At 39.1% G+C, this 25,720-nt stretch overlaps 2 protein-coding genes across 7 annotated transcripts; both read left to right on the top strand.

Annotated features, from left to right (window-relative positions):
* Positions 1 to 96: 96 nt before the first annotated feature.
* On the top strand, positions 97 to 8,242 carry CENPN (centromere protein N). 2 transcript variants are annotated; one of them, XM_010123512.2, is made up of 11 exons: positions 97 to 217; positions 437 to 626; positions 1,735 to 1,780; positions 2,518 to 2,574; positions 2,958 to 3,034; positions 4,531 to 4,707; positions 5,425 to 5,526; positions 6,068 to 6,125; positions 6,558 to 6,670; positions 7,315 to 7,438; positions 7,728 to 8,241. In XM_010123512.2, exons 2-11 carry the CDS (start codon positions 456 to 458, stop codon positions 7,841 to 7,843), a joined length of 1,041 nt encoding a protein of 346 aa, XP_010121814.2. In that variant the 5' UTR covers positions 97 to 217; positions 437 to 455; the 3' UTR covers positions 7,844 to 8,241. The 2 variants fall into 2 exon arrangements, with proteins under 2 accessions (XP_010121814.2, XP_086614141.1); XM_086758015.1 differs by lacking the exon at positions 97 to 217 and having other exon boundaries at positions 234 to 626; positions 6,561 to 6,670; positions 7,728 to 8,242.
* Positions 8,243 to 9,011: 769 nt separating this feature from the next.
* Positions 9,012 to 24,211, top strand: ATMIN (ATM interactor). 5 transcript variants are annotated; one of them, XR_015259998.1, is made up of 5 exons: positions 9,080 to 9,225; positions 14,424 to 14,549; positions 15,526 to 15,725; positions 16,697 to 18,667; positions 18,889 to 24,211. XR_015259998.1 is itself a non-coding variant. In XM_086758014.1 (4 exons), exons 1-4 carry the CDS (start codon positions 9,196 to 9,198, stop codon positions 18,525 to 18,527), a joined length of 2,187 nt encoding a protein of 728 aa, XP_086614140.1. In that variant the 5' UTR covers positions 9,012 to 9,195; the 3' UTR covers positions 18,528 to 24,211. The 5 variants fall into 5 exon arrangements, 1 of the variants encoding a protein (XP_086614140.1); XR_015260000.1 differs by having other exon boundaries at positions 16,697 to 18,968; positions 21,700 to 24,211; XR_015259997.1 differs by having other exon boundaries at positions 16,697 to 18,968; positions 20,924 to 24,211.
* Positions 24,212 to 25,720: the final 1,509 nt, after the last annotated feature.

Raw genomic sequence — 25,720 nt, 5'->3', positions numbered from 1 at the left:
TCGGTGCGCGGCCCTGAGGGCGGCTGGAGAGCGGCTGCTGCCGCGGCGGGCGGTGGGCAGTGGGCAGTGGGCAGGCAGGGCCGCCGTTTTCTGCTGTTCTTTTTGCGCCCATGTCCGCTGCCTGAGACCCCCTCGGGACGCTCATCGGACCGGACAGGCAGTAACAGCCCTGGGCGCGGCCCAGCGCCCTTCCTCTAGAAGCTCGCACCAGGCCTCGGTCAGTGAGGGAAACTTCTGAGGGCCCGGGGAGGAATTACAGTAGAAAGCGCTTTAGCTGGCTGCCGTTGGGGCCCGCCGAAACCTGTGGTACTGCCACGCTTAGGACTGATGCCAATGCTCTGCTAGTCGTGCCTAGATGCGGCTTTGTACGCCTTGCTGAGGGAGCAAATCTCCTGAGCCTGCCTGTGCCTTGGCCTGAACTTCTTCAACGTTTCAGCTTTTCAGGTGGCCTCATCATGGATGAAACCGTTGCTGAGTACATCCGAAGAACTATACTAAAAATCCCACGAGATGAAATCAAGACAATGCTACAGAAATGGGGCTTTCTTTCTGAGGCGCAGCTGCAATCCATAAACTTCCATCAGATAAAAGACAACATTTCTCAAGAAGTTGTTCAGCTCTGTGAGGTAATCCTTTCCTTTGGGAACTGCCCATCAGTGACATACGGGATGCATGCTGAAACACTATCAAAAAAACATTCTTGTGAAGAAATTAATTTTCTTTGGCCACAACACAGCATCAAATGGCAGTTTGTAGTTTGGAAAATGTAAAGCTGGGCTGGTAATACCATCAGCTTTGTCTGATTGATAGGAGTGCAGGATTGACCCTTACAGAGTATAGCAGTACCTGTTCTGAGCTCTTAAGTTGCACATGGTAGATGAAAGCTCAGTGTGTTAAACCTTCAAGAAACGAGTCTATTTCTAAATTGTGAAATAAATAAATAGAGATGTCTACTCATTACATAGTGCTAATTTAAATCTACTTAGTATGGGTAACGATAGCAATAGTTTATTAGACTTCAGATTTAAAAAAAAAAAATTCCTTATCCAGAACTACTTTTGTTCTGCATACTGTAAGCAAAAAAAGTTTTCTAATCTGTTACTTACCCACTCTGATTTTGGTGTACCAGGAATCTTTATTATGTATCAATAGTCTTTATATATAGTATCATAACCCAGATAGATATTAAATTCTATAGTTTTTTCTATTATTCCCTATGAATTTCATTAATTACATGGGATGTAGATCAAACTGCGGGCAAGAAAGTGTTAATTTGTTCTTGTAAGATAGCAAATGTCATATTTTAAAATAGCACTTGTTTTTGAAACATTCTTATCTGTAACAAGTGGTGTCATAAAGTTTCTTTAAAATCTTCTCATGCTATAAAAGTTAATAAAGGATGAACCAAGCATGTTAAAATTCCTGACGGCAAAATACGAGTCAGTGTTGCATAATGGCATGAATACCTATTAATTTTACTTTCTAATTGCTTGTACATCATACTACAAGGACAACGTTCTTCTTGCTGCCTCTGCAGAAGCACTTAAACCTTGCTGAAGTAGCTTTAGCTATTGATTTCGCAGAACTGTATCGCGTGCACATTGGGCCCAGGTGTGGTGTCGTTGAGAAGAGTGGGCATGCTGTGGACTTCAGCGCCATGTAATTTAAACTACCAATACTGAGGTTTTTCACTTAATAGTCTTGCAGTTCACCATGCATTGTTATTCTTTCCAGGAAAACTCTGCAGGCATAAAGCAAGCAGCTGTCCTAGACATAATTTGTAAGTAAAAAATGAATGAAAATAGCATCTAAGTAACTTGATAACACCCTTAATTACATAGCAATTGCCCCAGCGAGGTACAGATGCGTTTAGTGTAAACAGATTACATTTTAGATGTCGGATCTTATTTGATCTGACCTTTCTCAAAAAAATTCAAAAGCCCTAAATCAACAAAAGCATGTTTGCTTCTTCTGAGGTCTAAATAGATGTAAATTGCTGTAAGCTGCATCCAGCATACAGTTGTAAATGTAGAGAGATATGTTTGTCTCCAGTAGGTACCAAACCCTAAAGTCAGTAATACCGTGCTCCAGTAGGGAGTGACGAAGGCAAAGCTATTGGCATGTGCTCCAGGTGCAACTCAACTCCAGTATTAATTCATTGGATTATATAATGGTTTAAATCTCAAAGTTTCTCTTAACAGTCTACACTTCTTAGTTTGAGTTTAGACTGAGTTTCAGTCATCTTAGGTAAAATCCTTCTTTAAACACTGAACCTCAGAGATATCCTTTTATTTAGTTGATTAACTGAATTTTAAAAATCTTCCTGTCTCTTTTCATAAAAAAACGTATTTTGCTTTTAGATTTACTAGTAGTTTAAGAATGCAATATAAGTTATTCAGCATTATCAGAAGTAATCTTTTGGAAATAACCTGATCATAAAGTATTGTAAAATTATTTGTTCCTTTAATTACCATTTGATAATAAACTATGTTATTGAGCAATTTCTATTTTTCTTAGACAACCATATCTACCCAAACAAAAGAGTGTGGAGTGTTTACCAGATGAAGAAAACAGGTAAAATACCTTTCCTTGCTATAATATCACAGTTCTCAGCAATTTACTGCAATGCCGCCTCATATCATCCATTTTAAGTACAAATATAGTCTAGTACGGATATTTTTTAACAGAGATATCGTTAATGTTTTTAGAATACTTTCAATTAACTTCTCAAGCAATTATTAGAAATTAGTAACTACTAATTAAATATTAACCTTTTCTCTAAATAGCAATAATGATGCTCAGATTTAATACACATATAATATATAAGGCTTTCCTATAAGGCTATGCAGCTTCAGCTTCTGCTTAATTTTGTTTCAGCAAAACTGTAAAAACATTTCTGAACTAGTTCTTATAAACGCCATTCTAGTTTCTTTTTTTTTTTTTTCCTTGTGTAACAGGAGAAGAAACGGAATATTTTGACTTGACAGATTTCAAAAAAAAATTTAAAAGACGACTTCGGTCAGCCTTGAAAAATGTAAGAATAAAGCCATTCTAAATTTGTTAGCTCTGGTGTCAATAGATTGCTTTCCTAACTTTGGCATGGTATTTTTTTTTCTTATGATCTTCATTGAAAATTAAACGGAATTATTCATTTGGGAATTTTAAGAATTGTATGTGAAATAGGAAAAATGTCTTGCATACCTGTTTGAGCAACGCCACAGTTATGCTGCAGTGAAATAAAATGTAAGTTTGCCTTAAAATATGACAGGCTTCAAGAAAGGCAGTGTGTGTGTTTTCTATCAATTTCTTGTGCTTTTTGAGTGTACGTCTTGCCTAGGTAAGTTGATACTGCTTCATCCTGTTACCCAGTAACAATACACAACAAAAATTGGATCAAACAGAGTATTGAGGGAATATGAAGTAGCTAGTAAGCAGGACAAGGAAGTTCAGTTATTATTACTTAGATTAGTAGCAAAATTATATCAGTTTCCTTTTAGTTCTGGTTTTGAAATTATACTTTGTGATGGTTGTGAGAACTTGTCCCTGGTATTCTGTTATATTATAATGACTGAAAGACTATCATCAATAGCAAGAAGCTGTTTCTGGACTACAGAAATGAGAATGGTAAGAAAAAAAATGGGAAGGAGTACTATCAGCTCACTTTTACGAAGCAGTTTGCAGAAGCCTTTTCTTGCTTTAGCTGACCAGCTTCATTTAAGCAAGGTAATAGAAGAAGCCTCTGGCTAGTTAGCTGTGTCACTTCTTGGATTCCCATTGACAACTGCGGAGAGCAACAAATACAAATCAGACTAAAAGATAATCAGCTGCAGTTCATATAACTATTGTAGTAAAGTTTTGCAATATTTTCATTTAAAAAAAAAATATTCCACTAAAACTTTGAGAAGGGATGTTGGTCCAGCAGCTAAAAGCTGGGCTACATGTACCTTAGTCAAAGGGAGGGCTATTTTTTAAAGGAAGTTTTCCCACTCTTAAGTCATGCAGATTGAGCCAAAGTGAAAAAGAAGTAACCGAGGAACAAATGTCCAAGCACAGGAAAGGGAATCTTCCTTGAATTTCTGATTGCGTACTCTTGAGCAGTGATAAATATATTCCGATCTAAAATCACAAGTTGATCAAAAGTTTAGCTTCTCAAGAATTGGACATATTGGAAATAGCATTAGTAGCCCTCCATCTAAATAGACACCTTTTTGTTGTGGTGTTTTCCAAAAAGAGAACCAATGCTTTTGTAATAAGCTATTTTTATTTTCAACCTTCAGAAGAAAATGTACATCAACAGGAACAAAAGTTGTATTAGAGTTTGAAAGACGACTTCCCCCCCCCCCCCCCCCAGTTTATAAGGTTATCGTTTTCCTGTGGAAATTTGATTTCAATACAATCCTGACCACACTAGTGGGATTCAAGCAGTGGTGTACTAAATTATGTATGGGTCTTGTGAACACAGGTTTAAGATAAAATCTTTCTAGACACCTGAATGCGCTGGTAAATCAAAGCTTTTCTTTTTCTGTTTAGGTTACTATCCACTTTAAAGAATATGAGGATAATGCAATCTGGATTAGAATTGCCTGGGGAACACCGTACAGAAAACCAAACCAGTACAAGACCAGCTATGCTGTATACCATTCACAGACTCCCTATGCCTTCATTTCTGCCTCAGCGCTTAAGAGCAACTTGCCTCTGCTATGTCAGGTACAGAATAAAACTGTAGACCCTGACTTCACCACAGTCACGCAGAGCTATAATTGTGTTTGCTTTTAAGGGGATGGGTAAAGATTTAACACTTACTGTAATTTACTAGTTTACATAGTCTTTTTTTTTTTTTTCCTTAACTTGTGATAAAAATGGGGCAAAAAACAATCTTTGTGACCTTTGGAATGGTGCATTGTGAATAAGTTCAGTTTATTGGGATTTTTGCTGCCCTTGAATTGCTCTAATTTCTTAACCAAGTGTTAGGCAATACTCAGTTAAATTGCCTCATAGAAGTTGAAGAATATTACATCAACACAGTTAACTTCAACAACTAAATGTATAAGCTCATCAGGCAATGCTATTAATTAGTTTTAAAAGATATTTTCTGTCAAGCTATGGTGATCAGCGTTGGTAGTCTTATCTATTCAGTATACTTCCATACTAGTAATTTAATTATTTTATTCATCTGTTTATTTATCTTACAGCTGATAAGGCTGTAGCCTTATTTGGTTAATCCTGTGAGTGCTTTTAAATAATAACCTAAGCTTAATAACAGTTTATTCAACATTTTCTCAGACATGAGAATCCTGCTAGTTAAAGGGAAGTTGCTTACCTTGAAACAAAAACATTGCATTGTCTAGAAATACTATTTCTTTCCATATTATAAACAGTGATGATTGAGACTGATGTTAAAACAATTTCAATTTTTATTTAAAGGCCCTGGTTGTTGCTTCCAATTACCATGACATCCGTGAAATGGAGCTTCGAAGTCATTCTTTAAACTCCCTTAAAGATATTGTGTTTAAGAGATATAGCCAGGTGAGCCATTTCAGAAGTACATCCTAAGAGAAGTCTTGCTTTTTGTTTCAGGCCTAGTTCTCAGGGGGGGAAATTCACCTCTTCCAAGAGCCCATCAAGTTAAAAATAATATTGAACTACTGAGGTGGACAGCCTTTCATTAAGGTAACATGACAATGGGGATGTAATTACTTGGTATCCCACCTACTCTCTTTTACTGTTATTCCTGATAGTTAAACTCAGTCTAAAAATTGTATGATCGATTCAGTCCTAGGATTTTTTAGCATTATTTCACTAGGCTTCCTAGAACAATATTTTGAAGGCTACTAGAATTGGCACTTACTCTGCTCATCTATGCAAAACTTGTAAATAGGGAAATGTTCACACATGTCAGGACAGGCATTCTTTTCTCAAAACAAAGCTGGTCTTTTTGACCTCTAGTAATGGTCAAAAATTGGAAGAATACTCACTTTTAGAACGAGAAGTGAAGAGAAATCTGGAAAGCTGTTTTCAGCTGGAAATGAAAGTGAACTAAAACTTCTTATCTCCTCCCTCCATTTAGCACTTCCAAACTTACTGTCCAAGACCTCTACAAGAAAGGAATGTAGTACCAGAAAGTGGTATGTATATTTTAAATTAAACAGCAGTTTGAGTGTCATTACTGCTGGCTTATGAAACGAGGTTCATGATAGGAAATGTACATATGTTACATGCACATTATATTATCCATCCCTGGTGGGGTGCCAGAATACTGGCTGTCAGCAGGAGCAGTAAATATTTCCCCGTGACTGTCACTGGGCACATCTGTGAAACCAAAAATACTCGGTGCCCAATATCTCCTTTCATGTTAGCTTGGGTTTTTCTCTTGGTAAGAACTGAAAATAGAAATGATGGAGACAACTAGCTTATGAAAAAAAGACTCTGAATTCTTTAAAATTATAACTTTCAGATTTTCACCGGAATAATCACCTGATCAGGAAAACAGTATTGTATTAGCTGACAAATTGTCTTTCTGTTTTTAACCTTCTCTTCCCTACTCTTTTCCCTTGCAGCAGATATAAGGATAATTCAAGAAAACAGAAATGAGAAAGAAAGAATACGAAGACTGAATCAGGAAGTCTTTGGTGATGGTCCCCAACCAAAACTTGAATTTGCACAATATAAGGTAGTAAAAGCAACAAATTTGGGGGTTTTTTTAATAGTTTTAATGTAATGGTAGCTACATTAAGTTGCAAGTTGAAGAAATACTAGATTTATATTTTTTTTTTAACCTTAGGGAGGACATTTTAAAAATAAATTGCAATAATAAAAAGAAGTATCTTTAAAGAAACAGATTTGCATGGAGATGTGGTCAGACTACTATATCGTGTTTCAGTCTTTCAGCCTTGTGTACTAACCATTTTGACTTGTTTTTGTAATAAAGGTAGACATATACCAGCAGTACGTTGAAGCATGAAAAATTAGGGTTGAAGTACATACAAAGCTCACGCTACATCTAACACATAATGTAACTTCTTGGAGGATGCACAGATTTTATCTGATTAGCAGATATACTGGAAATTCTAAGAGATACTTAATATTTTACAATATTACTGAACAAGCTGCCTCTTTCAGCAGAGAACTGTTTACCACAGGGTGGCAGCCTCTGATTTTATTAAAATACTCCTCCAGCTGGAATCATGTTACCATTACAAAAACAGACAAATAAGATACAGTCTTATTATGTATTACTTTTTAACGTAATGTTTTAATACTAACATCTAAATACATTCATTGCTTATACTCCCTGGTTAAATTTTGTGTTAACAGCTTGAGACGATGTTTAGAAGTGATCCTAAAATGGATGTTTTGGACAGAAAAGAACCCTTCAGATGTCTGGTCAAGTTCTCTAGTCCACATCTTTTAGAATCGCTGAAATCCTTGGCACCAGCAGGTAAGTGTTCCAACTCTATAAAGTAGAGGAAAAATATACAGTTAAGTATTTTTGTCATCTTACATTCTGCTTGTATCTTGCATAAGGGAGAACCTTCATAGTTTGTTTAGAAATACATAGAAATTTACTAGAATAAAAAACTTATGTTTACATACATACTAGTTTGTTTTTAGAATGACTAGCTTGTATATAGATACTCCAGCTGTGTTTTTAGTTTTATAACAGTTTTATGAAAGGTAAATATAGGTTGAGTAAAGCTATAATTATCTGTCTCTCTCTCTCTCTCCAGGTATGGCTGATGCACCACTTTCACCACTACTTACATGTATACCACAAAAAGCTAGGAATTATTTTAAAATTAGAGAGAAGAAAGGTTTCTTTCCAGGAAGCATCGTAAGCCCTTGATTTAAAACTGATTCGTAGAGAAATATACAAGTCACTTATTATTGGTATTAATCTAAATCATCATAAACTGTAAAATGTATTTTTAAAAAATAACTTAATCTTTGACAACCCTTTGAAGTTTTTTTCCAAATTATGGCTTCATTGAATTGTTTTTCCACATTTGTCTTTGACAGAAGAGTTAGCCCATTCCTTAAATAAAAAAAGTTAGATGTGAATTTTAAACAGAGATCATGGTTGTTTTAAATTTAAATGTGATGACTGCGCTTAACTGTATTTTTATTACATAGCACTGTGTAAATATTTTGAGAGGTTGTATGGGAATATTTCTTTTTTCAAACTGTAAATAAATGTGTAAATTAAGTCTTCTTATAGAAGCTCGTTTGGCCTGACCTAGAAACATAACATAGCACATACTGATTTTTGGTGTGTTTTGTTCTTCAGCATATCTGTACAACTCCCATTTAGAAAGAAGTTCGGTTCAGACTATCTACTAATGATGTATTTTTAGGACTTCCACCTGTGTGATTGAAATGTTAGTTTGACAACATATTTACATAATGTTCGGATTCTGAACCAGTTCCAGGTTGTGTGATACACAACATGTGCAGTAGGCATGAAGAGTTGGCCCTTAATGTCTCTCACTCGTACCCTCATCGGACCCAAGGCGCCTCCAGTATGCATTTCACTCTGCAATGCCCTTCCTAATGCTCTCTCCCAAATAATTTAAGCGCCCAAGATGATAATGATTTACCACAAAGGTACAGTTCCAGAAGGCTCTGGAGCAGCCTGAGTACGTGACCTACTGCCCGTTTCTGCCTCTTGTTTCTGGGAAACGCAGTCTGCATCCCCATTTTTACAGCCGAGAAGTGGGTCTCTGACTCGGATACACATTTCCTCTCTCGCTGCCTGTGGCTAAGGCTACTCTGGCGCCTACGCAGCCGTTAATCGCAAGCAGCGGGAGGCAGACGGATGGGGGGCCCGGGGCCGTACCCCGCAGCAGGGCCCATCCCTTCCCCAGCGCCGGGTGCGCGCCGTGGCGGGACGCTGACGTGGGGGGCGGGAGCGCCCCACGCGCCTGCTGAATATTCAACAGCGGCGATGCCCATTGGCGGCCGTCCCCGGAAGTGGGGGGCCGAGCCGCTGACAGCAACATGGCGGCGGCGACAGCGGCCGGGCGGCGTGGCGGGGGGTTAGGGCGGCCCCCGGCGCCGGCGGCTGTGCCCGTGGGGGACCTGCCGCCCGCCAGCGAGCTGGTGCGGCCCTCGGTGACAGAGCTGTCCCAAGTGAGGACCAACATCCTCTGCACGGTGCCCGGCTGCGGCAAGGTCCTGCCCAACAGCCCGGCCCTCAACATGCACCTGAGCAAGGCCCACCCAGTCCAGGTACCGCCGCCGCCGCCCCGACTCGGGCCCGCCGGGCGCCTCCCTCCGGCTCAGCCGCGCGGGGGCTGCGGGCCGCCCGCCCCTCACCGTGGTCTGTGGGACCCCGTCATGGCGCAGCGCCTTCTTCCGCTCTGGGCCGAAGCCCCTGGGCCACCGCGGGGCCTGTCGGAGGCCCGGCCTCGCCCCGCCGGGCCCTGGCGCCTGGGCCTCCTCCCCGCCCCTGCCCCGCTGCGAGGAGCCTCCCCGACCTGCGGGCCGCCGGCTGCGGCGGGTGAGGGGACCCGCTCCGGCTCGGCGGGAAGGCGGGGCCCCTCGGAGGGCTGCGGGCGTGTAGGGGCCCGGGGGCTTCCCGCAGGGGCGGCTGCAGCGCTCGGCTTTGCTGGGATTTGCTTTGTGGAGCGTAGTAAGACGGGGGGTGGGGGTGGTATTCCACATGGGAATAACGAAGCGTTTCTCGTTGTCTCTTCTCTAAATCGCCCCCACGTGAAAAGCGTGTGCAAGTCTATGTGTCAATACACGAGTGTCGCCTGTGCACAGGCTGACCGCTCGCGCTGAGAGTTCCGCTAAAATTACTTACAGAAAATAACGAATTTCATACCAGCGTTCAACGTAGCTAAGGCAGTTAAAAGTTCTTTGGGGCTCAGTTTTTGTGATTTAATTTGCTTATTCCTTGTCCTTCTGCAGTAAGAGCCATTACAGCCCCCCTTGTGAGGTGCTGTGCGAACATACTGCGTTTGCTACCCTTAGCAGTTGACACGCCATCATAATCCAGACGCCGAGTGCTGTTATATTGGGATTTTTGTTTGGTTTTTTAACAATGTCTGTGAGCTGAAAAAAGCCTACATGGATGCCGTTTTGGAAACAAGCCCTGATTACCATAGTGCTCTTGCGAAAACACAGCGTGTACTGAGGGGAGGAGAGCCACAGTTCAGCAAGCGTATATTTGAGTGTGGGCGCTTCACAAAGATACCTTACTTTTCTCAAAATCACAATGCCGAGTGTGTGAGGACAAATCCTATTCCTGGAAAACTTCAGCCGCTGCATTCTGAAAATGCAGCGCAGGGGGCAAACAATAAACGTACTTGTTTTGTGAGATGGCTAATTACAGAATCAAGTGTGTGTGTTACAGATGGTCATTTGTGTTGGGCAAATGGAAGTAGTCTCAAGCATACTTGTGATCTCCTATCTCTGACTGCTTTATTTCATTTCTGAATGTGCAATAACAACTTGTGTGGTGTTATGCACTATATCTCACATGTGTGTATGAGTGGAGATACAACAGAGGTTGAAAACGTTCATTCCCGTTCAGCAGAGAGTCGTTTCAGTCGTGAGCTTGTACTCTGAGCGCGCGCAGCAGCCGGTGAGAACTTCAGGTAGCGGGTGTAGAACTGGTGTCTGGGGTGTGGTGGGTGAGGAAATGCTGCTTTCTCACCAGTTGCCTAGATAGCTATTAACTGTTGGTGCCTTGTAGAATTACATTTCATAGCTTGGGTAAATATGACATCTGACTTATTCCAAGAGCATTGTAGTTGAGAGTAAAATGTTACCGAGGCTTAAGCGAGGCTAGTTTTTCTGTACTATGTCTTAGATAAAATAGAGAGGGACTTGGACTAATACTTCAGTGTTAGTAGTTCGTTTTAAGAGGGAACTGATTCCGCAGACAAAAATAATTTAGTAGATTGCATTTGTTAGTGAAACATGAGGAATTAGTGGAGATGCAACTTTGCAAATGAGATGGCAAAGAACTATTGGGGAAGCTGGAGAGAAGGGAGGTTGACTTGGTTAATTTTTATTATTAAAAGTAGCATCAGTAGCATCTTCTCCTGTCAAAAACTATGAGGTATTGTTGCTGCAGAGGAAGGACATTTACATAGGAAAGCAAGATTACCCTGTAAAACCAGTCAAGTGCAGAAGTACAAGGTTATAGTCCTGTGAACTGGTAACAGAAAATTTGATCAGTCCTGGTTTGTAACAGAAATAACTGAGATGGGAAGCACTTGCAAAAGCTGTTTGGTCATAGACACATGAGCATTTAGGGTAATGCTGCTGTGAGAAGGGCAATCCTAAACAACATCGAAAGGATGTTCTCTGTCACTGCTGTAGGGTGGGAATCTCATTCAAATAAGCTAGAATGAACCCAGAAGAGGTGTAGAAAAGGGCTACTAAGAGTGATGAATGGCAAGTGTGTCTGACAAAGGGAAATTAGAGAACTTGGCTTGTTTGACCTAACAGAAGCAGGTATAATGAGGTGTTGATACGTAAATGTTTGTTTTCTGTCTCCTTAGCTTAAGTAAGCCTATAAAAACGAGAACATTTGGTATAAACTGGCACTTTAATATGTTAGACTTAAAACTTTTTAAAATTCTTTTGTCTGTATTTTTTAATGGAGAGAACAGGAGGACTTCTATATAGCTTAAAAATCAAGCTAAAGGAGTTCATGTAAAGGAGAGAATTCTGTGGATTCCTGTGATAGCAGGGGGGCTGCAGTCAGTGGTGGACAGGAGAGGGTAGCTTACCCAAATGCAAATATTACACTGCTGTAACAGTTTTTATAATAAGAATGAATGCACTTCTCTCCATGCTATTTAGTAAAGAAATGCATGATCTTCTGCTGCAAAAAAAAAGTTTTAAATAGTAAATAGTCTACTGTAACTTCTTGTTTTAAATTAATCCTTTGGAGTAAGCCTTTCTGTTGCAGGAAAGCAAGATGTCACTAAGTTCATCTTGAACTGCTGCAGTCAGGAGCAGGGACTGTTACTTTCCGGTTCGTGTGTTGGTGCCACAAGCCCTGTCTGAATGCCAGTATTCCTTACAATGCAGGTGTCTGCGTTGTGAGACCTACCAATAACTGTGGTGAGTGGGTATTGTAGAAACATGGCAAGTTAAATCAGACATACAGGGAAAAGACTTGTGAGCCTCTGAAATATGACTGGCCAGGCAGTTCTTGAGAAGGTGTAAGATTAACCATTTAGAGCCAGGAGGACTTTGAAGATGGTCAAAACAAGACTACTGTCTGGATAGGGTTACTTATATGTGTAGAGTATCTCAACTTGTCACAACAAATTTGTTGTGATCTCTGCTTCAAAAGTCTACGTTCCAGCTGTTAAAAAAGCATCTTGCTCATGTCTATGAGCTTTTAAGCACTTGGTGTTATTCTATACCTTAGTACTAAGTAGTTTACCTGTTCAGTGACTGAACATATTTGCCATATTGCCCTGTCACTTCTTGGGTTGCAACATTAAATATAAAACACCTTGAATAACTGTTTACTTAGGAGTAAGTGACTCAAATTTCATCTGCGGTGGGAGAGACCAAACATAGTTTTGACTTAACAGAAAATCTTCTTTTCTTCTGAAGACTTTGAGACTGGCATCTGGACAAAGTGTTTTTAAGAAGCATAACTGGGGTAGTGGGGCTGGAACAACTAGATTTCTTTGAGTCATGTGCCTGTTTTGGGTAGTGGCTCTAGGAGATGCAAAAATAATCACAGTAATTATTCAACAGGGATAAAACAGGTCTGTTTATGAATGGTTTTTCCAAGGAGTAAACTGCTGTACATAAAGATGTTTAGAAGCTTAAGAAGTTACATGAAACTCCCTTTTTAGAGAATTGTTCCAAGTTTTCTTGATGAAATGGCAGCTGATGATTTTGCTGGAGAGGCTCTAAGCTTTGCTTGAGTATAGTATGTCATAAACAAAAATGAACTTGTGGCAACGTCAGCAACCGGGATTGTTGAATGTGTGGAAATACAATTGAAATAGCGCTTGAAGGGATTACCTTTACGCAGAGTGTCTTAGATTGAGAGATGATTTGAGGAAAAACAAAGTAATTGAAGTATCCAGCTCATCTGCTACATGTTATTCCTGAAGTACAAATGAAATGAATACTTCAAAAACAAGGTGTGAGTATCTCAGAACACTGAACTGTTGGGTTGTGACTGGATAGGTAAGAAGCCAGGGTGTAAGCAGTGAACCCCTTTGGCAGCTGCGGTAGATACTTTCTGTTTGCTTCACATGGGACACCTGTTGCACTTTGTGGATTCTTTGTGTTTGGTGTAACCTCTGTAAACACGAAGCAGCTGGAGATCTGCCCAAAGAGGGTAGTTAGGGAGTGCCTGGTGTCAGATCGCTGTTTCAGCTCTTACTGTGCTTACTATTGCTGCTGTCATGCTAAGGAAAATCAGGGGCAGAGCTCAAACAGAGCACGCTCCGGTAATTCTTCCCGAGTAATCGTTTTAGGAATGCCATCATGGACTACTGTAACTGGTTCTGGGACTCGGTTGGGTTCCTACTCAGTCTCAGGATGTAAGGAGACTCACAGCTACTCTGAACATTTTTAATAGTTCACTTTTAATTTTTCGCTTAGATAGAGATGCTTGATGTTTCCACTGAGACTCTTTCAGACATAATATGTCTAGAGGGATATGTCTTGTCTGGTTTCCGTGGCTGTGTCCTCAATAGGAATAGGAAACAACAATTGGGACAATCCCACTAGTGTGTCCTTTTTATATGTATTTTGAGGTCCTTTTTGAGCAAGTTATGTTACTTCTGTTCTGTACATGCGATGGTCAGTGAGGCAGATCACATGGACAGCACAGGTGTATCAGTCCCTTAATGCTTGGAGTTTCAGAATTAGCATACCACTTATTATTTTCATAACTTAAGTGAGGTTTGTTTTATGATCTGAATTACGTGGCAGAGTGTACTTGGAATTTTTCATTTTAGTACAAGTAAACTCTAAACAGTGCCCAGCAGAATTCCAGTGTCAGGAAAGTGTTGTGTTACAAAGTGTGTGACCGATTTTAATGGAGCTTCAAGTAGACTGTGCTACTAACAAGTAAAACCACACTGAATTGGCCGTGTAGTGTAGTATCTGTAGGGAAAGCTTTTTGGCTCAAATAACATGAAAGGCAGCTATAATTGGCTTGAGGTAGTGAGTATCTTCATAAAAGTAAATAGTACAGTGCCACTACTCTGTAGGGCTTGTTGTGATTTCACCCTGTAATTTTGATGTTATATTTGCAAAGTAATGTCCACATAGGTGAAAAACTCCATTTGAACTTTCAAATCACTTAGGAAAGTGCCTTCAACTCATTGAGGTGTGGAAACTCAATGAGCCAAAGTTGATGTGTATTCTGAACGTTGTCTTTGATATGCAAACCTGTAGAACTGCCAACTTCTCAATTGATTCTTTTTCAGGGTGGAAAACTTAAGGCACCAGTAAGGAAGGGTTTGAAAACTTCACAGAAATTCTACTGCTGTCCTATTGAAGGCTGCCCTAGAGGACCAAACAGACCATTTTCCCAGTTTTCTCTTGTAAAACAGGTATTTCTATTTCCTTTTCCTGAAGTATTATTTCCATACTGATTTGGTCCTGACTGTCTGTACTCCAGCAAGCGTATACTTCTGCATTCAGCTATGAGCAAAGCTCCACAGCACATATCCAGAAGTTCGAGAATTCTATGCAGAAACTCCATATGGGCATGTGGTTAATGAATTTTGCATATTTGCATGTCAGTATTGGAGAACGAGAAACTTTTGATCAGGCAGATGCCAGTATGTTCTGCTAAACTAAAAGACAGTGACTTTCCACAAATTAAAAAGATAGAGAAAGGTCAAAGAGGGGGGAAAAAAGAAATCGCAGTAGCAACCAGTAAAGGTTTAAAATATGGCTGAACTACGACATGTTTTTAAGTGGCTTTTTCAAGTGGTCAAGAGTTAAGAGGTTTTCTCTGTTTTAGTATCAAAATGCATTTGTTTACTAGTTACCTAGTTTAAGAAAACATGTAATACTTGTTTCTGCATGAGTGAATAAAAAAAGCCCTCTTCTGCTGTTGGTTACCTTTGATAAACTGGAGAGACCATAGGAGATGAGTGGCTAGCGCTTGGGAAAGGAAAAATTCTGATGTTTGCTCTGAAGTTGAGCTGTTTGACTTGAAACTATTTGCTCAGTTGTAGATCTTGAGGAGTGTGTGCATGTTCCAACATATACTTACTAAGCTCTTTAATCTATAGGTTTATCAATGTCCATAGGAAACCTTCTATAGCTTTAGGACATATAAATATTTATCTGCATTTTAAGATGCACACAGCACAACAGATTTGTAAACTTTAAATTATTTCTGTTTATTTCTTTAAGCTTGTAACTTATTCCTAATGAAACTTTAAAAAAAAATTAATTATTCTCTTAAATGCTATTTAACAAGTAAAAAAAATGCAAATATTAATGACTTCCCTAAACATGATTTTCTTTTTTTATCTTAGCTGAAGGCTGATGTTTACTTTTCATTGTGTATTCTAGCACTTTATGAAAATGCATGCTGAAAAGAAGCACAAATGTGATAAATGTAGTAACTCCTATGGCACAGAATGGTATTTGAAACGGCATATAGAGGTCTGTGGCAAGACTTTCCAGTGTACTTGTGGGTGCCCTTATGCCAGCAGAACAGCATTACTGTCTCATATTTACAGAACTGGCCATGAAATTCCTGCAGAACACAGGTAAAAGTGACGTAGTTAAGTAATGATACTTACATTCATCACCTAGTCCTCTGTCTCCCATGTACTGGCTTTTTGTCTTCTTTCTGTTATTAAATTGAAATAGGCTTACATTGTTTTAGCTATACAGCAGTTTGCTATTTCTTTGTTCTGTTGCTTTTAGTATTTTCTGGTTTGTTGAAGGCAGTGATGATTGTCTAATCAGTAAGATCAGGTTTCCCCACATATAAAACAAAAAGCAATGATGACACTGCACTGCATGGCATAAATGCTAGTAGTTCTTGTTGCGTCTGCTGTTACAGTTCTGTGACAGTAGAGATGATTTAGAAATGTTTACAGCTGGTAACCATGGCATGGAATGCAGTTCAGTTTATTTTCTTTTATAGTCTAGTTGTCTTTGCAAGTGTTAGTGTTAGTGGATTCTTTTTTTTTTTTTTTTTAATGCCTATGTATGTATGTTTAGATTTATAATTGTCTGAAGGTGGACATGTATTTCACAAAGGGTAATCCGTTTCCTGAGGCCTAGCCTGTCTGTCTTGGAGGTGTAACTGCTGCAAAATTAAGCTTTGTGCGAAGGAGTGCTAATTATGTCTTCATTTTCCATGAGAGACCTTTACTTGTAGGCTAATTTTAAGAGTGCTGTCCCTTCAGTGCTCAGTCTGAGTTAGCATCAAAGTAACAAATACGTCTTCAAATCAGAGTGCTTCATGTACAAGGGTGAGGAAACCATGTAAACTTCCATCTCCATTTAGAATTAGGTCTGCATAAAAGAGGTAACCTTGTTTCCTCTTTTAAATGGGAGAGTGAGGAATGAAACTTTACAAAACTGAAGTTTATAGAGTCTTTCAGTATTTTAATCGGGATTAGTTGTCTTCTCATATCCAACCTCATCAGTGACTTCAGTGACTCAAAAGAATAGAAGGCAGATGTTTTGTGCTTGAAAGGAATATAAATTATTCATCTCATGTTCACAGGGATCCTCCTAGTAAGAAAAGGAAAATGGAAACCTCTGTACATAATCAGCAGTTGGCAGAGAAAGCAAATGAAGCATTCATCAGTACACACAATAATAATCCTGGCACTCAGGAATTGGAGTCCTCTGAAGTGAAACTAGTGGCTTCTCTTGAAGGCTCCTGCAATTCTAACTTCACGAACCAAATGCAGCCAAAATGTACGCCGAAGATGCTTTTACCAAAGCCCAAGGTGGCTTTGGTTAAACTTCCAGTGATGCAGCTTGCTCACTTGCCTATATATGTGTCTGCAACAGACTCTTCTGTCAAACCTACTGTAGTGGCTGTTGATAATCAAGGCTCAGTTGTAAGTACTGTTCATTTGTTGCCTCAATCTATAGGAATTCTGATTCCGGCACTGGAGGCAGAAACACTTGTATTTAAAGATAGTATGCCTGTTTCAAAAGTGACAAATTCTGGTGATCATGGACCAGTAAGTACTGGGGTACAAGTTGACTTGGATAAGGTTACATCGAATAACACAGGACAAGAACTGGGGAGTGTTTGTCACAAGAACAAAATCTCTTCAATAAATATACAGACTGACTTATCTTATATTTCACAGAACTTTGTACCAGCTGCAGCCTGGACTCCTAGTTCTTCTGTATCCTCTTGCTCTCAGACAGATCTGTCATTCAGTTCACAGGTTTCGTTACCCATCAGTGTACAAACACAGACGCTGCTGCCTGCTTCCAAACTGACTTCATCCATAGCTGCTCAGACTGATGCTTTTAGCCAGGTTTGTTTTCCAACGTGTGGTGTTTCTAGAGAGACTCAGACCAGTGGGGCACAGGACTCTATTGATGCAAGAGTGCAAATGGACCAGGCTGTAACGTGCAGTGACATCTTTGACAATGTTCATTCATCATATAATGTTTCTACTCACATTGAACTTCCAGAAAACAATTTAATGCCTGCAAATATAGATCAAGCCTTGCTGCAAAGGAGTAATTGCAAGAGCCTGAATCAAGATACAGTTAAGTCTGAATCCCTTATCAGCTTCAATACACAGACTAATATACTTCAACCTCAAAATACGATGGATAATCAAACCCAGACAATGGACCTGCTAAGTGATCTGGAAAACATCTTTTCAGGAAACATGGCTGGCCAGACACTGGATAATCGTGGCCTTTTGTCTGAGACAAGTTCTACTGCTGACACGCATCTGCCATCCGGTCCATCACAGAGCACAGGAATAGACTTTGATATTGAAGAGTTCTTTTCAGCATCCAATATCCAAACTCAGACTGAAGAGAGTGAGCTTGGTACCCTGAACTCTGAGCCAGTTTTGGAGTCACTGGACATTGAAACTCAGACTGATTTCTTATTTTCAGATAGTGCCACTCAATCATATACCTGCCGAGGAAATTCTAACTTCTTAGGCCTGGAGATGTTTGACACGCAGACGCAAACAGACTTGAATTTCTTTTTGGAGAGTAATACGCATCTGCCTTTAGGAAGTATTCTGAAGCAGTCTAGTTTCTCCATGAGTACTGACTCATCTGATACAGAAACCCAGACAGAAGTATATCCAGCTACTAAAAATATACCTGCTCAGAATATTGAAAACAAGGTCCAGCTCAGTAGTGCTGAGACACAGACTATGGATAGCTGCTTTGAGAATCTGGGGAGTTTATTCCTTACCAGCAATGAGACACAGACAGCAATGGATGACTTTCTTCTGGCTGACTTAGCCTGGAATACAATGGAGTCCCAGTTCAGTTCGGTAGAAACGCAGACCTGTGAAGAGCTGTGCTCCTTGTTTCAGAGCTCTGACAAGCCCAGCCATTGAGCACTACACAATATAACTGTTTCCTGTGGTTTGAAATTAAGTTATTGGGATGGGAGGGATGACTTGATGAAGTTAACAGTTTTGCATTACTGAATGTAATTAGCATGAGCGGTTGGCCGAAGAGACTTTTCATGCTGAAGGTACTCTCTTGAATATGTAACTTTGATAAGCTATGTGCGTAGAAATGGAGGGAAGGGGAGGCTCTAACATGTTAATGTACATTTGAACCTTATAAAAAAATTATGTGGTGCCTATGTTTTTTTCCTCAAACTTCTTTACAAAGCTGATACTGCTTTAATTTAAATGGAAGAACTTTAGAAGTTGTTCTATATATATCTCTGTGTTCCTGGCTTACATACAGGGTTCCAATGCGCTGGACCAAAACCCTGACCTGTCCAATTCAGATGCTTCCCTGAACTTACGGGGGAGGATTCTATTAGTGTAAGCTACTTCTGTTTACTTTTTTTAGCAGCTTGTATTTTAAATCCGGCATGAACATAATAAGCTGTATTGTCTTCTTTTACTTTATGCCTTCACAGCTCTTTCTTCTGCATAAGTTGGCATTTTCCAAATACCTGTCCAACACACTAGACGCATAAAGACTCTTGAATTGTTGAATATATTTATTATTAAAAATATGTAGAAAGCAGTACTACTTTTTTTTTTTTTCCGTGAGTGGCACTGATGCCCTTTGAAGGGTAGGAAAAGAACTTGGAATAAATAATTATAGGGAAAATTAGTATGTCGTCCTTTTAGCTAGTGTAATAAATTGGACTAACATTTTTAGAGTCTTCAGGAGGGATTTGCTTAAATTATTTCTGTGTGTAAGATGCAAATGTTGAAATGTGTGTGCCTCAAAGACTGCAATAATTTGTTTTCGCCTGAATTTTCCTAGCTTTATTAAGATATAAGTTGAGAAATGATAGAGTGGTTTATACTTCTGTTAAGTTAGCAGGAATCTTTAGAAATGGGAAATTAAATTCTGAAAAATACTCAGTCACCTAGACTCCTGGTTTTGGACTCCCTGCTTCCAAAAACAATTGGAATCCGTACAACAAAGCTGGGAGATCAGCTCACAGAAGCCCTTTTGGGACAGCTCTATCTTGCTTTTGTGCATTGGTCTGCAGCCCTCAGTTCCTGCAGCTTTTAGAGTTTTTCTGAGTATAGTCGAATTCAAACAAACTGGTTTTTCAGAGAAGAAAAGTGTGACCTCTTGGATTTTTATTTTTTTTTTTAATTTTTATCTTGCCCCTCATACCATTGTTTGCAGTATTTTTCATTTGTGTGAAAAAAAAATTAAGCCAGTTGTGAATGTATGTTGGAATTTGGCCTTAACTGATTTTTATTTCTTACTATAATACCTACAAAATGTAGGCCAGGGTTTGTCCTGGACAGATTTAAGCTTCTGTTACCTTAAATGAAAAGAGAAACCTCTTCACATCACTTTCCTGGGCCCGTAACAGATGTTACTCCTCCATTGTGAGAGGAGAGGTATTGGCTGCGTATTTGCTAGGCAGCCCATCAGTAAATGTATGTCCAAGCTTACTTTTTGAAGGCTCACTATGCTTTGTGCTTCATATCCTCATCTGAAGGATGTGGGAGTTAAGTTACTCATCCATTGCAGCTAGCTTGTTTTGTTGAAAATGAGCAATACCTTTCTTTGGTTTTTTGGTTGTTTTTTTTTTTTTTTTGTCTTTTCCTACCACTCTTTAAATTGCCATAGTTAGCACGCTAATATGGTAAGCATCTCTACTTTTACTGGAAATAATCTCTTTAGATTAACCCTGAAACTCCTGTTTTCCTCCTGAAACCACAGCTGTTGTTGCCTGTTTAATTTTCAGCATTTCTAGGTGCAAGTTCAGACACTTCCAGTCTTTGGGTGAAGAAACTGCAGAAAGCAATCTTGCAGTTTTCCTCAGGAGTACAGTAATTCTGCTCTGGGGGAAGTCCCTTCAGGTTTCACAGTGCCTAGAGTTCTGATCTTAAAGGTGGGATATATTAAAAAAAAAAAAAAAAGGAAGGCATCACTTGTAATTCTGTTTCTTCTGAAGATATGACTGATATATATTTACCAGCCAACTTTGAAATTGGGAAATAAGATAAATGACAATATGAGGTTAATTTATTCTGTTGCAATATTTTTCTAGTAATGTTGCATTGCCAGGCTTTTAAGTGTTTTTCCTTCTTTCTTTCCCCTGGCTGGAATACCAGAGAACATTTCTTTATACATAGGCTTCTGTGTTTCCCATGTGCAAGTTGTCAGTAGTGATGCATGACAGAGAAGCAGTTACTGTAAATCTGGTTGGGGAAAACTGCATTTTCCACAGCTGTAGAAGGCAGAAGTGAGAAACTGTGAATTACCCCTGAATTTAGAAAGTTGGTCTTTTTTTCTGCAGGAGAAGGAATCTTAGGTGACGAGGAGCAGAATTACAGAAGGCTTTGACTTGTAGCCATCTGAGAGACCAGCTAGCATTTAAAGAACCTTGAAACTGATTTACAGATCAGAATGAGAATTGCCACATTCTTACGGTGTAACCTAAAGCTCTTTAACATCACTGACTATCATGAAAAACTAAGGTTTGTGTGGATGCAGTCTTACAATGTAACCGTTATTGTACTTTGTATTTAAAAGTATTTATGAGCTTTATGTGTTTCATTAGAACATGCAAATACCATTCCTTTCCCTCATCCTGTGCGCTTAAAAGAGTTTGAACTTTAGTTAGTTGAACACAGTACTACAACATGAAATTATTTATTGAAAGTGCAGTATTAAGAAATTATTAAATTTTTTTTGCATTGTCTTAGGGAAGTGGCTTATTCTGACCAAAATTAACTTCTTTCTTCACAAATTTGGTTCTCCACAAATTATTCCTAAAAGTGAGAAACAAGTTGGGATCCCGTGTTGCTGGCATATATCACTCGGTTTGGATTTACTAAGTATTTTTGTGAAAATGTGAAGCCTGCAGCCAGACCTCATAGTTCGCTGAATCCCACAGTAAGCCTAATGAAACCTGATCTGAAATACTGTTGCTGAAGCTAACAAATTCTTCAAATTTGAACAAGTTCTTTAAAATGGCCAACTTTCTGTTGTGGCTGTTGTTTTAAAAATAAACTTCAGTCAGAACTATTTCTTGGTAGTACTAAAATGATACTTATCTCCCTTTTTCTGCAGTTTGTCTCTGATTTGATTTGCAAGGCACTGTCTCTGTTGTAAGTATTGGTCAGCAGTGACTTATTACTTTGCTTATTCTCTTTTGTATCCTCTGCTGCCATTTGAACTGCTATACAAAAAGTAACATCAGATTCTCCACAGCCTCTTAGCACTATTTTTTATCTGGAAGTGATACTAATGTTACTTGTACTTACTCTTTGCATTTCCTGCTTAATTCTGTTATGCAGCAATTCCTGGATCTTGGTCTGGATGCCTGTATAATGCTACCGTACAACTGAATTAGTAGTTTTGTCATTTCACTTGAGCTTTTCTTTAGTATATAAAAAAAAATCAAACAAATGAAACAGCAAATTTGGGACACACATTCTATGAGAACATAAGCACAAAACAACTGAAAAGTGAGAGGTCTGTCTTGTTGCCTTCCATGTTTGTTTGTCACAATGCCAAAAGTTGGTATGACAATAGATGTATGTTTCTTCTACTTTTGGCTTTATTTGCATCTGTTTCCACTAATATGCTTGTAAATACTTCTTTCTGCTTTGAGTGAGGAGGGAATCCTCCCCCCAACTCTTCATGTCAGCCTAGAGAAATCTGTAGTTTAAAGTCAGAGTTTACTAACACTATGTATTCTTAGCTATGCAAATCTGCTTCTGTCTAGAGAATTTTCACTTCCAAAGAATATGAAATCTTAAAAATATACATATATACTTGCAGCTGTAAACTAAACAGCTGTAAAACAAGCCTTGTGAGACCTCATCTAGTTTTGAACAATTCAATCAGTGTCTGTAACTTAATGTGTTTAGCTAACACTTCTTACAAATTTTTGTGCCAAGGCACACACGCAGTCATTTTTTCTGTTGAAAACAAAAGGCTGAATTTCCCTGTTAGTCATATGTACCTTGATTGTGTAGAGGCGACAGAACAAAGAAAGATGACTGCCTTCCACCGTTTTAAATCCTTATCCTGCCAACACATGCTCACGTGCTCAGTCAGATCTGAATTGTTTGGTTTGTTTTTTTTTTTTATGAGGCTGAGTAGAGATGTAAGTGTTGGCAGGATGGGGATCTTAGGGTGTTAGGGGTTTTTTAATAGCCTTTCAACTGCAGGGTAAGTCAATAGGACTAAAACATACTGAATCAACTTAGGGTGTTCAGCTTGCAGAAGAATATGTTACTGAAATGACAACTCAGAGGTGAACCAAACGTACTTGCCTTTATCATTAAGGCTGTACAGCTTCCTTTGCTTTAATGTATTTCTGAAGGGTTGTTTTTTTTAAACATGATCTTAATGTACAATTCACTGTTCCAAATACATTCACACCAAAATGTGGTTAACGTTCTGGGCCTTGCAAGCTTTTTCTTTCATGTTTGGTGTAAGATGCTGCTATGCTTGTGTTCCCAGTAAAATGGGCCTACTGTAAACAGACTTCCTAGTAACTTTATCTGAACACTATGAGGATGAGGTGCAAACATGCGTCTTCTGTTCCTTTTGTTGTTTTTGTTGATGTGAATTTAAATGTATGCTAGAAGGATTTGCTGCTTAGAACTTGACTGAATTTTCTTGTTTAAAATGCCATTGCTATGCAATGAACAGAATCAAGGAACTGCATTGTTCAGCTCTGCATTGCTTTGCAGTCAGGTTGAGGGGATGTTTGTATTTGTGCGTGCGACTCTTCCACTTCACCGAAAATGTAATCGGACAGCCTGAAACAGCGGAAACTCCTGAGTTAAATAACAGAAGTGCTTTACTTCTGATCCTTTTCCATATACTGGCTTTACAGCAGTATCTTCAACATAACTAGCAATGGAATGTACTAGATGACTTGTGATGATGTAAACTGTACATTACATAACAACTAATGCTTTACATGCATGCTTCAAGCACTTGCATGCAGAGCTAGATTGACAGTACTTTTATGTACAGATATTTGCAAGTCTGTCTATCATACAGCTAGGTATGAAAGATAGCCATATTTTTTTTCAGCTTACAGAATTCAACACGTGATTATGATCTAATTTAAACTTGTAATTGTTTTGAATGGATGAGTAATAAATCTCATGGGTGAGTCTTTTTCAAAGCATGTGTGAGTTAATATCAATAAGGTTGAGAAATATCCTAAAAATATTCTTTTTCTCATCACTGGTGAGATTTTTTTTTTTTTGATCTAGTGAACAAATTTAGTTTTCAAAGGATGTCCATGTTTAATTCTTGCTATTTAAGCCAGTAAACTTGCAATGAGCAGACAAAAGCAAGCATTAATTTCTTAGACCTATTTTACAAGTGACAATCCCAAAGAAGGAATGTTGTCCTAGCAATTGTGAAACTTTAAAGTATATTCATGCATGCAGAGAAAACCTTGTGCCAAAATACTGTTTCATTTTTCCCTCTGTTGGAAACTGAAGTGTTACACAAAGCTACTAGTAAGTTAGTCACAAGTATGGAAACATTTTGTTCACAAATGAAGCACTTACTTGGTCCTGTAAATTTTTGGAATAAAGTTGACTTCAACCACTTTTTGCTTTCTGTTTTAATGGCTGTGATCTCCTGCCCACAGAGGCATGGGTGGGGTTTTCAGTGCCTATTGGCAAGTACCACCCGCTGCTCCTTTACATCTTGCCTTTTGAAAGCTAGGTGTCTTTTGAATTGGTAGAATCTTGTAAATTAGAACTGTCTTACAATGCCAGTCTGACCTCCAGAGGCGGCAAGTTTTCCTCTGTAGTCCTACTTCGCAAGGAATCCTAGGAAGTTTAAACTCACGGCGCAAATGTAATCAGAACGGCAAGATGCTACATTTCATAAACCTGAAACAAATCCATTTGAGAGGTTCTCTGCTGTAAGTGAACCTTATGCATAGACTTTCGCGTGCAGCCTGATGCATACCGGCGCAGCTGGATTCTTCTGACCAGCAGTACGTAGGCTGGCTGCACTAGTGCTGCTCCATCTCAAACCTCTCAGCAGTGCATGCAAAATTTAATTACCTTGTATGCATGATGGAATACCTCTACAGTTTCAGCTCACTGATGGATGCCTTTCTTCTACAACTCACTCTAAGGACAGAAGGATTACTTTACATCTTCCTCTACCTTACCATCCACCCCTTCTGTAATTTTCAGGATCTCTAGAGTCGTAAGTAACGTCAAGTAGAAATTTACCTGCATTATGATGATTAGTTTTCAAAATATCTTACTAGAAAATTACACTCCTCTCTCACAGTGTATATTAGTTTGCAATATATTTTATATGACTGAGAAAATAATTTTTGCCACTATGAATATTTTTTAAAAAGCTAGAGTATGTTGATTTGGAGTATGGATCATACTTTGTCGCTTTACAGTTCCCACCATTTTCTCTTAGTTGGAGGATATGAAAATGCTGATTTCTACTGTTACCTCTATATATAATTCAGAGTAGGTGAACGAGCAGATGCTCATTGACTGAAAGTTCACCTGTGCTATACATCAGCCGTAGCCACGAGTGAAGCATTCTGTGACATACAGCAGGCTGCTGCTTTCAGTCCCATCGTACTCTGAGGTAAGTATTTGCACAAGGCAGCGTCAAGCCCTAGTGGTAGGAAAATACGGAAGGTGTGTCCAGGGGGGAGCGTGTCATAAGTATCTAGAAACTAAATTCCTGTTATGAAGAGTCAAATGTATAAGATGCTGACTACACTTTTAGCAATAATAGCCCTATTCCTATCGTAGGGTGATTCTACTTAGTTTAGGCTGTTATTTCAGGTTTTTCATTATTCAGTACAGATTTGGCCCATGGACAAAAGTCAGACACTTTGACAGGCTCATGAAACTTTCACAAATGGTAAGCAGTCTAAAAGGCAGGACAAACTTTAACTCATGATTGAGAACAGATTGAGAAGATGATAATGGCTGTTCAGAAGGGAAGCCTCATGTACTTTTGAACTATGTTCTTGTTTGTTGCTGAGAATTCACTTACTCTGCTGGCAGTGAAAGCATCCCTGACCAGTTTGTTTTTAGTTCCTGAATTTCCTACACTTAAAGAAATGGCA

This window comes from Chlamydotis macqueenii, chromosome 13, assembly GCF_036417535.1.
Source record: "Chlamydotis macqueenii isolate bChlMac1 chromosome 13, bChlMac1.mat, whole genome shotgun sequence".
Classification (NCBI taxonomy): domain Eukaryota; kingdom Metazoa; phylum Chordata; class Aves; order Otidiformes; family Otididae; genus Chlamydotis; species Chlamydotis macqueenii.
Note: the sequence above shows the minus strand (reverse complement) of the source record. Positions and strands in the feature narration are given on the sequence as shown.